Raw genomic sequence first — 14,820 nt, forward strand, 5'->3', positions numbered from 1 at the left:
TTCTTGTGACAGTATTTCTATGACAATTGAAAGCTAAATATTACTTATGTCTACAACAATTCATCATTACTTGGGATTACTTTTTAACCCCATCAGAATGAGGCGATTATTTTTCCTTAATCTCTTGGTACTCTTCTGAGGTATATTGAATTTTAATAGAAATTTTTTGGAAATGAACACTAAACTAGTCATTTGTACAAGTGCTTTACTTCCATCCAATTACAATTTCTCCGTCAAGTGGTTTAAAACTTTAAGACATACTAACCATTTTACTCTAAAAATAATAACTGCCTTCAAAGACCTCTTGAAATTACCATTTTTTTTCTGAAACGATAAAAATGTTAAATAAATCTTATACAGGTTCTTCAAAAGGTTCTGAAATTGAATTTATCTAGTTCATCTAGTGATCTAGTTTAATTCCTGAAGAGTAAAATTTTAATTATTCAAATAAGAAATTACTTGTCTTTTGTTTTTCCAACGAAAATTATTTAAAAAACATTAATTTTGAAAAAATTATTCAAATAGAGTTGCCAACTATGGACAAAAGCAAAACTGAGTTAATTCTTCAGATAAAGCGTTTAAAGAGAGCACTTAAATGTTTTCATAAAGATTTAATATAGATATAATCTTAGTTTTGTAGAAATCTTAATTTAAATACAGTTTCGAATTGAAAAGTTCAATACTTTTAAAACTTTCATAAAGTTTTTGAGAATACTTGACGGATACACATTAATAGTTTTGAAAATAATATTGACAAAATATCATATTGTAACTTCTCGTATGTTAAAACTCATTTTACGGAAATTCAGGTGACTGTTCGACATTTCTAGAATGACCCTCATTAATGTTCTTAAATGTAATCGTCGAAGTCTTCAATGTAAATTTTCATATAAAAATGCTGTATGAAGTTTTATTTCTAAATGTATGTATGTACTTATAGGCTTCTAGAAAAGTATTCCGCATTTCAAGATTGTTCAGTAACTGTTCCGCCTTTTTTATTAGGTTATAAACTAAACGTCTCTCGAACTGATTTTAGAAATGAAACAAGCTTCATTTTATACAAATGCCTTTAACTAAATTTATATGAATGTAAAGATCAACCTATTTTATACGACAAGTTTTCACCTTCTTCCTGCTGAAATTGTATAAAATTATTTCAATGTCAACAGCATTGCAACTAAATTATACTAACATTTCTATTTATATGCTATCGCAACTAAATGCCAACATCGCATTTCCTCCACAATTGACATCCGCATTTAAAGTTGATTTGATTTTGTTTATGTCATTTCAGATTCAAGGACGAAGGATTGGCCGATGATGTCATCACCATTCCCCACATTAGCAGTTTGCCTCACATATGTTTACTTAGTTAAGGTGAGTTCAACGTTTGTTGGTTTTTACAATAGTCAATATATGTATTTTTTCTTTAAATATTTGCAATTAAATGCCAATAAATTTTATTTAATATGTACTTAGTGTTTAGAAATGTACATATACATATACACTTATATAGCTATTCATGCGCATAAACAACATGTTTAATAGACATTAGAATGCCAGGAAGTTGCATATCGTTGCAGTAAGCTTTATCAAATATTGCAGTTGTTGTCTTCCGTGAAGTGTTTTTAATTTTTTACAACAGCACATTATTTACAAATGATTTACAACTGACTAGAGTGACAATTTTGTTTGTATTTAATATAGGCAAACATTGAGTGTGTGTCTGTATATATGTTAATATTGAAAGACTCATGCCGTTGTTGTATTTGGAGTTTAATTTCAACATTTTAGAGACAATATGCAGTAGTCAGTATAAACAAGGTTTTGTTATTTTTTTTAATTTTTACAAAATTTACATAAATTCATAATCGTTGCCTACATTTTGGCGCGTAGTTAAAAAACTTGTTGCTGTATTTTTAATTTAATTTAAACACTTTAGAGACCATAAAGGGCATTAATTATATACAAAGTCATTTGAATTCGTTTTCTACGTAATTAAATTAAATTTAAAATTGTTGCCTACATTTCGGCGCGCAGCTAAAAAAAATTTAGAGTCGAAAAAGTTGAAAACTATTGAGTTGAAAACTATTTTTGCGCCAAAAGATTTCAAAAATATTAGTTAAATTTTAGCATGCTAGTAAGTCTCTATTTGAAAATTCATAAAATCTCTCGCTCCGCTTTCCTGCTGCATGCTTTCACCATAACATATACATACATATTCATAATATAAACAAATTACTGAACTCTAGGTATTTACTATTATAATGAAGCCAATTGTATTGTCTTTGTATTATGTATGTACATCGGTATATAATTGGTTTATAAACAAGATGCTTATCCGTTAAATTTAACTAATTGCCGGAATAAAGCGCTAATAGCTGCAACAATAACATACGAGCATGCAACAAACATACAAGCATATATACATACATATACATATATATATATATGGTATAAAACATATAACAAAATAAAAAAAAAATCGACTGTCAGTGAATTTTGCGCTCACCACTTATTGTACGACACACCTGCTGTGTAACCAATAACTGTCTGACTACTGTCTCGTCTACATATTGTTTGCGCTACTGTAATGCATACATATTTACATACTTCGATATATGTTTGTATATTTACCATTATCGGTAGTCGTTTTATATTTATATTTGTAGTTCATAGTACGAGTACATATGTACATATTCGATACATATTTCTATGCATATGTACATATGTTCATTACATAACATAATTGCTCGAAATCATTGAGCGGCAATTAGAATAGTTGGAAAAATTGTAATACAAATCAGCATTAACTTTTCGATAAGGGTTGAAAGTAGTCGCTTGCCCATGTATATTATATAATTCTATAGGAAAGTATTTAAACAATGCGATTGCTATTAGGTGTAATTGAAATAATATGAAAATGAATATGAAAAGTAATCCAATTACTTTAATTAATTACTAATTATTGGTAATCAATAATTTTGCTAATTTACAAATGCTCAACAAATATTACTAGGTCTACAACTTTGCCTCCGCCGTTTTTTTTTGTGAATTTAAGGCTTCTTTTCACTTAGGACAGTCTCACCGTACGTATCAGAAAGCATTCGATGAGCCTCAGCCGCACTTTTCTTGGAATTAAAAAAGAAAAGCAAACTTCTCGCAAATGTCGAGAATTCGGCTCAAAACGTGACATTTTCAGTTGAGAATAAGTTTGGGAATCAAACAGATCTCTACAAAATTGTGTTGGGTTAATGTTGACACAAATGTCTAAGATCGATATAAAACGATTTAATCGACCAGTGCTTGACCCTAGAGACATTTCCGCAAATGTCAAAAATTCGGAGCGATTATACATTATATATTGTTGATACCGTTAAAACTTTTTGGAGAACAACCTTATATTTAAATGTTTCAAATTTGATTGAGGTTTAATCGTAAAACAGATTTTTTATAATAATTCGGCTCCAGAGCCATCTACTGGTAGCTTTTAAAGTTTCCTTACTTTTCCTTTTACAAGAAATCACAATACTTTTAATAAATTCAAGATGAGAATCCACATTTTTATACTCTCGCAATAAAAGTTGCTAAAGAGAGTATTATAGTTTTGTTCATATAACGGTTGTTTGTAACACCCAAAACTAAACGAGTTAGATATAGGTTATATAGGTTATATATACCAAAGTGATCAGGGTGAAGAGTGGAGTTCAAATCCGAATGTCTGTCTGTCCGTCCGTCTGTGCAAGCTGTAACTTGAGTAAAAATTAACATATCTTGATGAAACTTGGCACACTTATTTCTTGGCACCATAGGAAGGTGTTGAAATGAGCAAAATCGGACCACTGCCACGCCCACAAAATGGCGAAAACCGAAAACACGTAAAGTGCCATAACTAAGCCATAAATAAAGCTATGGAAATAAAATTTGGTATGAAGGATCGCACTATGAAGGGGCATATTTGGATGTAATTTTTTTTGGGAAGTGGGCGTGGCCCCGCCCCCTACTAAGTTTTTTGTACATATCTCGCAAACCAATAGAGCTATATAAACCAAACTCTCTGCAGTCGTTTTTTTTAGCCACTTCCTAATACAGTCCAAAATGAAAGAAATCGGATAATAACCACGCCCACCTCCCATACAAAGGTTAGGTTGAAAATTACTAAAAGTGGGTTAACTCTCTAAGAAAAAACGTCAGAAACAATAAATTCCACATAAGAAATGGCAGATGAAAACTGCACTCAGATTTTTTTACAAAATGGAAAATGGGAGTGGCGTAGCCCACTTATGGGTCAAAAACCATATCTCAGGAACTACTCGACCGATTTCAATGAAACTTGGTTTGTAATAGTTTCCTTACATCCCAATGATATGTTGTGAAAATATATACCAGAACTTTGAAGACGATCTGAATCGTTTACTTTACAATATATAAAATAAGCACTAGTGAAGATATCGATGCAGAACTTTGCACAAATACTATGTATGTTTATAGTGTGGCAGCCCCATTCTAAAAATTCATAGGTTTTTAAGGCCCCATATATCGAACACGAGGACCTCGGTGCTTCTAACCTAATATTATGGTTTCCAACTTTCAATGAACTTTATACAATATATATGACGAATATGTGGGTCAAATTGTGTATTATATAATATAAATAAAGTTAAATAAATAAATTGCGAGAGTATAAAATGTTCGGTTACACCCGAACTTTGCCCTTCCTTACTTGTTTTTATTTATTTCTTTAATTTTTGTATTTTTGTGTATTAAGTAAATAACACAAATTGTGTGCTAATATAGTAATTCAGATAGAGTTTTGAACTTGCACACCAATACCAATATAAAGAGATTACCTTCACCTATAACTTCACTTTTATTGGGAATCCCACAGCCGGCGACCATAAACGTTGTCAGGAATTTAATCACAATAATGATTCATAAACTCACAAATATAAACAATATAAATATATAATATGAATATATAGTTGTGCTTATCTTGGAAAACTTTGATCGACAAGATTACATAATGCTTTTATGCATCCGTGCTTATTAGCAACTGAACGTTAAAAGGTGCTAAATACACATTTTCATTTTTTTATTATATATGTATGTATTTCATTTTCTATGCACATTAGTAGCAGCTAAACATATTATTACGGTAGTTTTCTTCTTCCTATATAAAATATTTTCATATGTGCAAAGGTGTCTGATCCGAAGCTGATAAAAAACTGATAGCGCTAAGTTCGCTGATGAAAGTCTTTGTTTCTGTTATGCTATTTATAGTATTTATTGTACTTATTAAAATCGTAATCGCATAACTTAATACAGTTATCCTTCCAGAATTAATTAAAAAATAGTTTCTTTGTATTTTAATCATCTCTTTTGCTATGAAACCTCTTGTGATTTGGATTTCTAATCTGGTTTATCAAATAAAGGTTATATTATTTAACTTTAACAAAATTAAATAAGGTTACATTATTTAACTTTGATTGTGGGTAAATCCATGAAAGCCAGAACAAAATGAAATTTGATTATTATTTACTACATAGATATTTTTAATAAAAGAAGCTGAATTCAGTAAATAAATATTAGGAATCAAAAGAATTGCTTACCTAATATAGTTTACCTCTTTAAATTATTAAAACTTTCTTCTACGCTATCTGTCTTTCATTATGCCATTTTATGCGAGTTATACTAGTGGTTTGTTCGATTCACTACGAACAATAATTTGATACAAGATGACATACTGCATTAAAGAAATAACAGTATATTGGTTGTAGGGAGTTGATTGTTAGCTTGTTCAGCTGAGAAAACTTAGTTATAAAAGTTATAGAATAAAAATAAATACCACGTCTAGACTATATACGATTACTTAATATATTGTTAAATATTGATTTAAATTTATATTTATTACCGATTTTATTACAGGTGGCTAATCACATGGCCGCGCCTTAAACCCATTTATGCCTAAATCATATAAAAAATTCCCCATTTGTCCACCCCAATATTAAACCATTTATTACTTTGCTTATCTCTTTGCAGGTGCTTGGCCCACGATTAATGGAGAATCGTAAACCATTCCACTTACAAAACACACTGATAATCTATAATGCAGTACAAGTGATATTTAGTGCATGGCTGTTTTACGAGGTATGTATCATAAATGGGTTCATCTGGTGGTCATTGGCGGATCAACCGAAACAAACAACAATCGAACAAAAAAAAATGAAAAAAAAAATAAATCATTCAACCATCCATCAATCATTTATTGAATCGCACAAACTTGCACTAACTCGTAGTGACGGAGAGAGATGAACTCTAATCTAACATTGTGTCCGAACTGTCACACTTTACTTGTGACAGTGAGTTTGCGATGCATTTCAAGGACATGCGAAGGATTTTGCCGTTAAAAAAAAAACAACAACGAAGCACGTATATGAGTACATACACATATGTGCAACGTGAATTGAAATGAATATGCAAATATATTTCTCTCTAAATGCAATCTATAACTTCTATGTATATATCTACACACATTACTCACACACACACATACTCTTACTATTCATTCCATTCATACTTACTTACAAACTTACATATTTTAACAAAATATTTACATTTAATTTTTATTTACAAACAAAGCTAATATGTCTACACACAACCGCATAAAACTTTACATCCTACTATCCCCTGATCAACCTTTATCTAGAAATCCGTAACCCACACATGACAGCGCATATCCTCCTAAATTGCCGCTACCTTTTATTAATACGTCGTTTTGTGTAAAATATGCGCTTTTACTACCTTACCGCCTACCTTTTGCTCCCTTAATACCGTTTATTTTTTTTCCATTACGGTAGTTGAAAAAGAAGTAATATTTTATTGCGCCGTATCAACTAAAAGCTTTGTACTTTTTTTATTTTGCAATGTTTTTTTAGCGCTTTAGTGCATTTTTATTAAAAATGAAATATTTCTCTTTTTTTGTTACTTGCGAAATGTATATTTTTTAGTGTTTAATGGGCGGCTGGTGGGGTCAATACAGCTTCAGATGTCAGCCCGTGGATTATAGCGATGATCCCACTACGAAGCGTGTAAGTGTTTAGGCGAATGCAAAAATAATTGGACTGTGTAATGTACTGAAAAAAAAAAACAAAACAATAACAACAGAAAAATAATTAAAATATTAATTTAATTAAAAAGAAAGAAAAAGAGAGAGAGAAAACGACAAATTCGAATGCAGACAAACTTAAAGTCCAAATATTTAAATTTTTTTTTATAAAATCTCCTTTCGCGTTTTAAATGGTATAAACTACACTGCGCTCCACTCGAAGTTTTAGCATTAGTTAGCAAAAAAATCATAAATATATAACTAAATAATCTGCGTAGTTGCATTTGAATTCATCTTCATTTTCATATTTACATATCTACAACCATCAAATATGTGCCACACATATGTAATCTAGTAAATATGTGTATAAAAGTAGTTTGCGGTATATCATCATCGCATTCATCTGCCAAGTTTCGCTACGTGCTTCATCAGGACTCGCTTAAAGCTGCTAAAAAAATTATTGCAGCTATGCAAATAGCATAAGCATAGCTTAATCATCATTACTTAATATTATCTGCGTCAAATCTATGCTCTAACTGCTGCCGAAAGCCGAAATTATAACCGTTATGTTTTTAAGAAATTCTTCTTTTTGTTTGCAATTCTTCGTTGTTTTTCCTTTTCTTTTCAGTTATATTTTTTTCTGCCATTTAAAATCTGCATTCATTCATCAACTTTATGCATCTTCCTCATTATCGATTTTTTTCTATAATTTGCCCATATCATTTTTTAGCGTGTAGTACTTAGTTAACTTGCTGTAAATTCTTTGCTGGAAGTAATTTAAATTAATTTTTATAAATAATTTATTTAAAATTAAATAAGGAAAATTATTTAAAATTAAAAAAATATATTTAAAGTTGTTAATTATTTTTTGTTTTTAATTAAAATATAAAATTATTAATAATTTATTTTTTATAAAAAAATATATTTAAAATTATTAGTAATTTATTTATTTTTTTATTATATTTAAAAATATTAATAATTTATTTGATTAAAAAATATATATTTAAAAAAAAATAATCATTTTATTGAAATTAAAACAAAAATTATTTAAAATCATTAATAATTTATTTAAAATTAAAAAAAATATTTAAAGTTATTAATTATTTTTTGTTTTTAATTAAAATTTCACTTATTAATAATTTATTTTATATATAAAAATATTTAAATTAAAATTTTAAATTATTAATAATTTATTTTTTATAAAAAAATATATTTAAAATTATTAATAATTTATTTGATTTAAAAAAATAATATTTAAATTAAAATCTAAAAGTATTAATAATTTATTTTTTATAAAAAAATATATTTAAAATTATTAATAATTTATTTGATTTAAAAAAATAATATTTAAATTAAAATCTAAAAGTATTAATAATTTATTTTTTATAAAAAAATATATTTAAAATTATTAATAATTTATTTGATTAAAAAATATATATTTAAAAAATATTAATCATTTTATTGAAATTAAAAACAAATTATTTAAAATCATTAATAATTTATTTAAAATAAAAAAAATATTTAAAGTTATTAATTATTTTTTGTTTTTAATTAAAATTAAAATTTAAAATTATTAATAATTTATTTGATTTAAAAAAAGATATATTTTAAAAATATTAATCATTTTATTGAAATTAAAAAAAAATCTTTAAAATCATTAATAATTTATTTTAAATTAAAAAATAATAACATTAATAATTAATTATTTTATATTAAGGTGGACCGCTATCTTTCAAAAAAACTTTTGTAAATATAAATAATTTATTTTTTTATAAAAATATGCTATTAATTGTAGTATTATTCATTGAGGTTAAAATTAAAAAAAGATATTAAAAATAAATTAAAGATAAAAAATAAAGATATTAAACCAACAAAAAAAATACAGTTCCTAGAAAAATGAGCATGACTAATGTGAAAGGTTTACTTTAAGCAAATATTATTATTTTAATTTTTTTTTTTATGTTTTTTTTTTTTTATAAACAGACTGCTTCTGGTTCATATTACTTTAAATAAAAGTTTTTTCATAAAAGAATATATTCCAGCATAGAATCATGACTCAAAATTCTCACAGCCATTTTTCATCGTAGAAGTAGCTTAAAATGTACTTATTTTTACTTAACATAATTTGTTTTTGTATGTAAGTAGAATTTTACACATAGTAATTTGTTATTAAATGTGAGTAGAAAGCATTTTTAATATATTCAAAATTTCATTTAGACATAAATATTTTCATAAATTTTTTATGTGTGCATATAAATTAACTTTCTGAGCACAATCGTAGAATTGACAAGTGTTCAATGCTTTTGTGGTATATAATTTACATACTATATATACTCTTAGTGATCTTATATACTTATTTAATAACATTACTTACATTTTCTTGTAAGTTAGTGTCAAAAGAATACTCGCTTTCTTGAACAATTACAATTGAATCAGCCGCAGCCAACTTCACTTAAAACACAAAACCAAAGATTTTTCAATGAAAGTTTAAGCGAGTTGAGTGTTCTTTTTCGCTCTCTTACAATGAAATGAAGTCAAATGTAAGCTTATATTTTTAAAATACATAAAATGAAGGATTAAAAAAAATATTTTCTAAAAGTTACGTTAAATTGTCTTAAATTAAATTAATTATTTATATAATAATTCTCGCTTTAATAGAAATCTCGAATATATTAGTATTTAAACAGTAGTTTTCTTTTTTCATTTTATTTTATAATATTTTTCTATTCTTTAGCTCATAACTTACCCTTATGCTATAGTCATAAAGTAATAAAACCATTATCTATAAGTAATCATAAGCAGTAAAACCTTTTTAGTGCTATAATTCCGCTCATCAATTAGACGATTTCAATGTAAGTGTTATTGTAATATGCATACCTTTTCAAAACTGTATAACGTTGAATTAATCTATTTTATGATTATCGATATTTTCTCTATATATGTACGAGTATATACAATAAATTAATGTATTACATATAAATCCATAAGTCTAACTACCGTTGGGTAGTTGGACACGACAGCTTATCTTTCCCTACCCACTAACAGCAACCCGTTAAAATCCCACACTTTCCATACTCTATCTACCCTATCCAACTTTTCTAGTGTAAATATATATTTATGTAGAAGTTCTGTGATGAGAAAATTCCAGTATTTGTTCGTTCGATATTTTATTTTTGATCGTTCGTTTGACTTGATTTCAAAATTCAAAATCGCTTCGCAAGTTCTCGAAATATTCATAAACATACAAAAAAACACACGCATAAATTTCGAAAAGCTCCAACCGCCAGGAGTGCAAATCGAAAAACCAATTGTTCATACAAATCAGAAGTAAAAAACAAAACAATCAACAAAACAAAAAAATCTTTATCTCTACCTTTACAGATAGCAATTTCCGGTTGGCTAACGGGGCATTATAACTTCCGATGTCAGCCAGTCGATTATAGTAATAACCCTAGAACATTAAGGGTATGTGTTCCAAAAAAAAAATGTGTACCTTCATCCTATTGTTTACGAGTAATTTTAGTTGCATCCGAATAAAAAGTTACGAAATATATGAAAAAGTATTTTTGAATTGTTGTATGCACCTATGAAACACATCCAAAGTTTCCTGCATTCCCAAATTATTGACACTAATTTATATATATATTTATCCGTATATTGTTAATTTATTTCATATTAGTTTATTAAAGTTTGTTATTTTTTAAGTCTAAAACATAAAAGATTTCTGCTTAAAAAGTCACTAATGCTTAAAGTAATTTTAATTGGTGTATTGATAAGACTGGGAAGCTTTTTTTATTAGTTTAATTACTTATTTCGTGATTTTTTTTTTTTTAATAATCGCATGTCACGATGAAAGCGTTTGAGTTTTGAGCAACAAGAAAAGGAAAAAGTACTTCAAATGAAAGCTCGTTTTATGGAAAGCTTTAAGCTTTCACTTGTAAGACGATATAGTATTTAAAATCACCAGAGTTGCATTATTTAAGAATTTGGATACATTTGGATTCTTCAGTGATTCTGTTTAAAAATTTCTTCAAATCGCTATCAGCGAACAGTGCTAAACTGACGTCATAAATATTAAAATAATAATCTCAATCTACGAATTCCTTGTTTACCGATGTGAGCTTATACTTGTCAAGCTTTAGGCAAAGCTTTTATATGTTAAATGAGCTTCTGTAATCTAGCATTAAATTATATTTTACTTTTATTATTAAAAAGTCTTTAAATCACCTAATCTTAAACGCTTTCAAAATACATGTTGCACCAGCCTAGAATATAATTTTGTTTTTTTGCATTGTTTTTGACTACACTCAACTGTAAATATATACATACATAAGTCTTTTTGGTGTCAATACACAATAGTTTGGTTTTAAGTACAATATTTATGGGTTGGGACAGCACATAAACAAGTACTGCTAAACACGGCTTTGTAAAAAGCAATTAAAGTATAAATATCCACTTACTATAGTTTTGATGGGTAACTGGTTATATACTCACATACAAATTATATATTCACATTTATTTCGAGAGAGCCGCAGTACCCTAAATTCCCACAGGAATCAGTTAATACAAAATACACAAAAACAAATTGACAAAATAGTTCGCTAAAATTTTATTTATTTATTTACTGTGTACAATTATTTTCCCGACACCAAATTTACAACAACAAAATAGCAGTAAAACAACTCTAATTTATTGGAATGAAACTTTAATATTTTTTGCATTTTGTTATTACGTTGACCAATTAAATATTTTTTGAATATTTGCTATTTAAGTATTGAAAAATTTTAACTGATTTTTTTATGCTTGAAAAGTTTTCTAAATATATATATTAATATATTTTTTTCTTTTATCCTAATTTGAAAAAAAAAAATAAATACATTTTAATACAGATGGTACATGCGTGTTGGTGGTACTACTTCTCCAAATTCACTGAGTTCATGGATACGGTAAGTGCACACAAAATTTTTAAAATGTAGCCAACAAAAGTAAAATTGCTTTGAATTTGAAACGCGGTCATTTACTGTGTAAGATAATTTCTAATAGATCGAAAAATTCGAATTTTGATTTTTTTGTAATTTTACAGTTTAGATTATTAGAAAATGAAGTGGAAAATATGTATTGCTTTTGCTCACTTCGAAATTAGTTCCAGAAATTTTTTATCGAAATTAAGTTTTTTAAGCTCGATTCAAAATTGCTACGCAAATTTCCCAAGCGTTAGAATTCCCAATCAATGAACACCTCTTTAGAATTCTTGGAACAAATTTATTTTGAAATATATTTTTAACTTAAATACTTAACATCAACTACACATTTCTATATAAGTAGCATAGCGGTTGCTTGATGAATTTTCTTGTGCCGAAATCTGGTACTACAGAAAACCATATTTCAGCACCCAGCAAAGTCGATCAGTCTCAGGCCGTTTGACGATGATTCGACGATGGAGGCTGAATTTTCGGACTGTTGTGCTGAAGACATCTTCTTTACCCATGCACTATTTTGACATCATGGCAGTGGCAGAGCTCATAGGTGCGTTCTAGGCGCTTATCGGAAGTATCTTTGGTCACATCGTTCTTCTCTTCCGTTGGGGCGTGGGCCTAAATATGGGAATGGCAAGGGCCATCGGGGTGAAGGGCAAGACTCGACGACGGAATCTCTTTCCCACCTCAAATCCAACACCAAATTTGCACTGCTTTATAGGGCCCTATAGTAGATTTTTCAAGGACCCACCATCTTCCGCCATGTTCCTCCATCGCAGTTCTTGGTTGACGGTGATGTTTGCCTTTATGTAGTTGCATGACTATCATCATCAAGCATCCCTCAACCAGGGGCCTCGTCTTCTTGCTTTAGTTTGCATCCCAACAGATGTCTGTTGGCTACCGCACACAGAGGATATCTAAGGTCAGAAGTCGTGAGCTGCTGTTTCATATGTAAAAGAATCGTTCCTGGCAAGATCCCGGTGAATGGCAGTCAGAAACTAAACTTTGCCCCACCCTCATCGAAACTAGCAGCTAAAATTTATAAGGAAATAGACAAGTAGCAAATGCTCAGAACTTATCTAGAATTCAAAACAACAACATATATTAACTTAAGTCGACTTAAGCTATTTCAGAATTTTGCTAAAGAAAAAATACCAAAATTCTCAAAAGCCCAGCACATCGCTTTGGTATGCGAAGAATGCAGCCAAAAATGTTTACGTTCGCTTTTATTGCAAAATTTTCAGTTCATTTTTTGTTTTTATTATTATTTTTGGAACCACACAAACTACTGATCAGTTGAGTCAGTTGGTCATTAATAATGCAGGTGTTAGGTGTTATCTTGCGTTATTGCTTTGCCCCTCCGACAAACTGGTATGTTTCGACATAATAATTTGCATAAATTTCGCAAATAATCGTACGTTGCCTTTTATAAGTTTTTGTTTTTTATTTATTTTTAAATGTGTGTCTTTGGCATAAATTTGCTCTAGCTTCCCACCCGGTGTTCGGAGCGCATGCAAATGCACAGTGGCATTTTAACGATTTGTCATGCGATTCTTGAGTGAAATCTTAATTAGGTCTAAATTGTTGTACGGCATGTACAGTTAGCATTGCAAGCGACTTATTTTGTTTTGCTGCATTTTTGAAAATTTATTTCTTTTTTTAGTAGAAGTTAATCTAACTAGCTGTATGGAATAGCAAATTTGAGAAGCGTGGGTGGTCGCGTTTTGTTTTCGAAAACAGCGTACTTAAAGTAGATATTTACTAGATTGGTTACGTTTTGGGAATAAAAATGTGTTTAGTAAATTTTTATTGCTAAAAAACAAAAAAAATATTTTTAATATTTCATTTGTCATTTCTTATAATTGGTATTTATTATTTTTGTATTTCTCTTTTTTTTACAGATCTTCTTTGTGCTCCGCAAGAAGACCAGCCAAGTAACGACGCTGCATGTCATACATCACGGCTGCATGCCGATGTCTGTCTGGTTTGGTGTCAAGTTCACACCAGGTGCGTAAACACACAAACACATGTGCACAGTTAAATGTGTCACACGTACAAGTGTAGCGTCAAAATTGACCTCCAATTTGCGCGCTTGCATAATACCACGCTCTCTCTCTCTTTCACACACACTTATTTAAACTGACTCTCTCTCTTTCTCGTACTCTCGTGCAGGTGGTCACAGCACTTTCTTCGGTCTGCTCAACACATTCGTGCACATCGTTATGTATACGTACTATATGTTCTCGGCCATGGGTCCACAGTTCCAGAGATTTTTATGGTGGAAGAAATACTTGACTACACTGCAGATGGTAAAGTATCAAATTACTCACGCATATAAAGTAAATATTAATATTTTCTTTGCTTAGGTTCAATTTGTGTTGATCATGGTGCACGCCTTCCAGTTGCTCTTCATCGATTGCAATTATCCCAAGGCGTTCGTTTGGTGGATCGGTATGCATGCTGTGATGTTCTTCTTCTTGTTCAACGAATTCTACAAGAACGCTTACAAGGGTCGCCGCACGGTAAGTGTACACCTAATGGCATGCTACTATGTACTACTATTACTACTACCACAATTTTGGCACTACTACAAGCACAACTAGTAATTCAGCACTGGCTAAAAGCACATTGTGTCCTTGTATGAAAAGTTGTTAGTCATGCACATGCCTGTAGAAAATGTAGTAAATTGTGTTATGTTGTTTAGAAATAAAGAATGAACTTCCTTAGCTCGAATCACTA

General features: G+C 29.2%; 1 protein-coding gene across 8 annotated transcripts in view; it reads left to right on the plus strand.

Annotated features, from left to right (window-relative positions):
• Positions 1-14,820, plus strand: part of LOC105209164 (elongation of very long chain fatty acids protein AAEL008004) — a 102,108-nt gene that overhangs the window by 77,193 nt on the left and 10,095 nt on the right. For 7 of the 8 annotated variants that reach the window (XM_011179417.3, XM_054226147.1, XM_011179418.3 and 4 more), the window contains 7 exons: positions 1,295-1,377; positions 6,040-6,147; positions 10,487-10,570; positions 11,995-12,051; positions 13,983-14,088; positions 14,254-14,390; positions 14,448-14,603. In XM_011179417.3, the coding sequence (XP_011177719.2) occupies positions 1,295-1,377; positions 6,040-6,147; positions 10,487-10,570; positions 11,995-12,051; positions 13,983-14,088; positions 14,254-14,390; positions 14,448-14,603 (731 nt within the window). Of the gene's footprint in view, positions 1-1,294; positions 1,378-6,039; positions 6,148-7,007; positions 7,089-10,486; positions 10,571-11,994; positions 12,052-13,982; positions 14,089-14,253; positions 14,391-14,447; positions 14,604-14,820 lie in introns of all 8 variants that reach the window. The other variant, XM_054226146.1, reaches the window with a different exon arrangement.

This window comes from Zeugodacus cucurbitae, chromosome 2, assembly GCF_028554725.1.
Source record: "Zeugodacus cucurbitae isolate PBARC_wt_2022May chromosome 2, idZeuCucr1.2, whole genome shotgun sequence".
Classification (NCBI taxonomy): Eukaryota; Metazoa; Arthropoda; class Insecta; order Diptera; family Tephritidae; genus Zeugodacus; species Zeugodacus cucurbitae.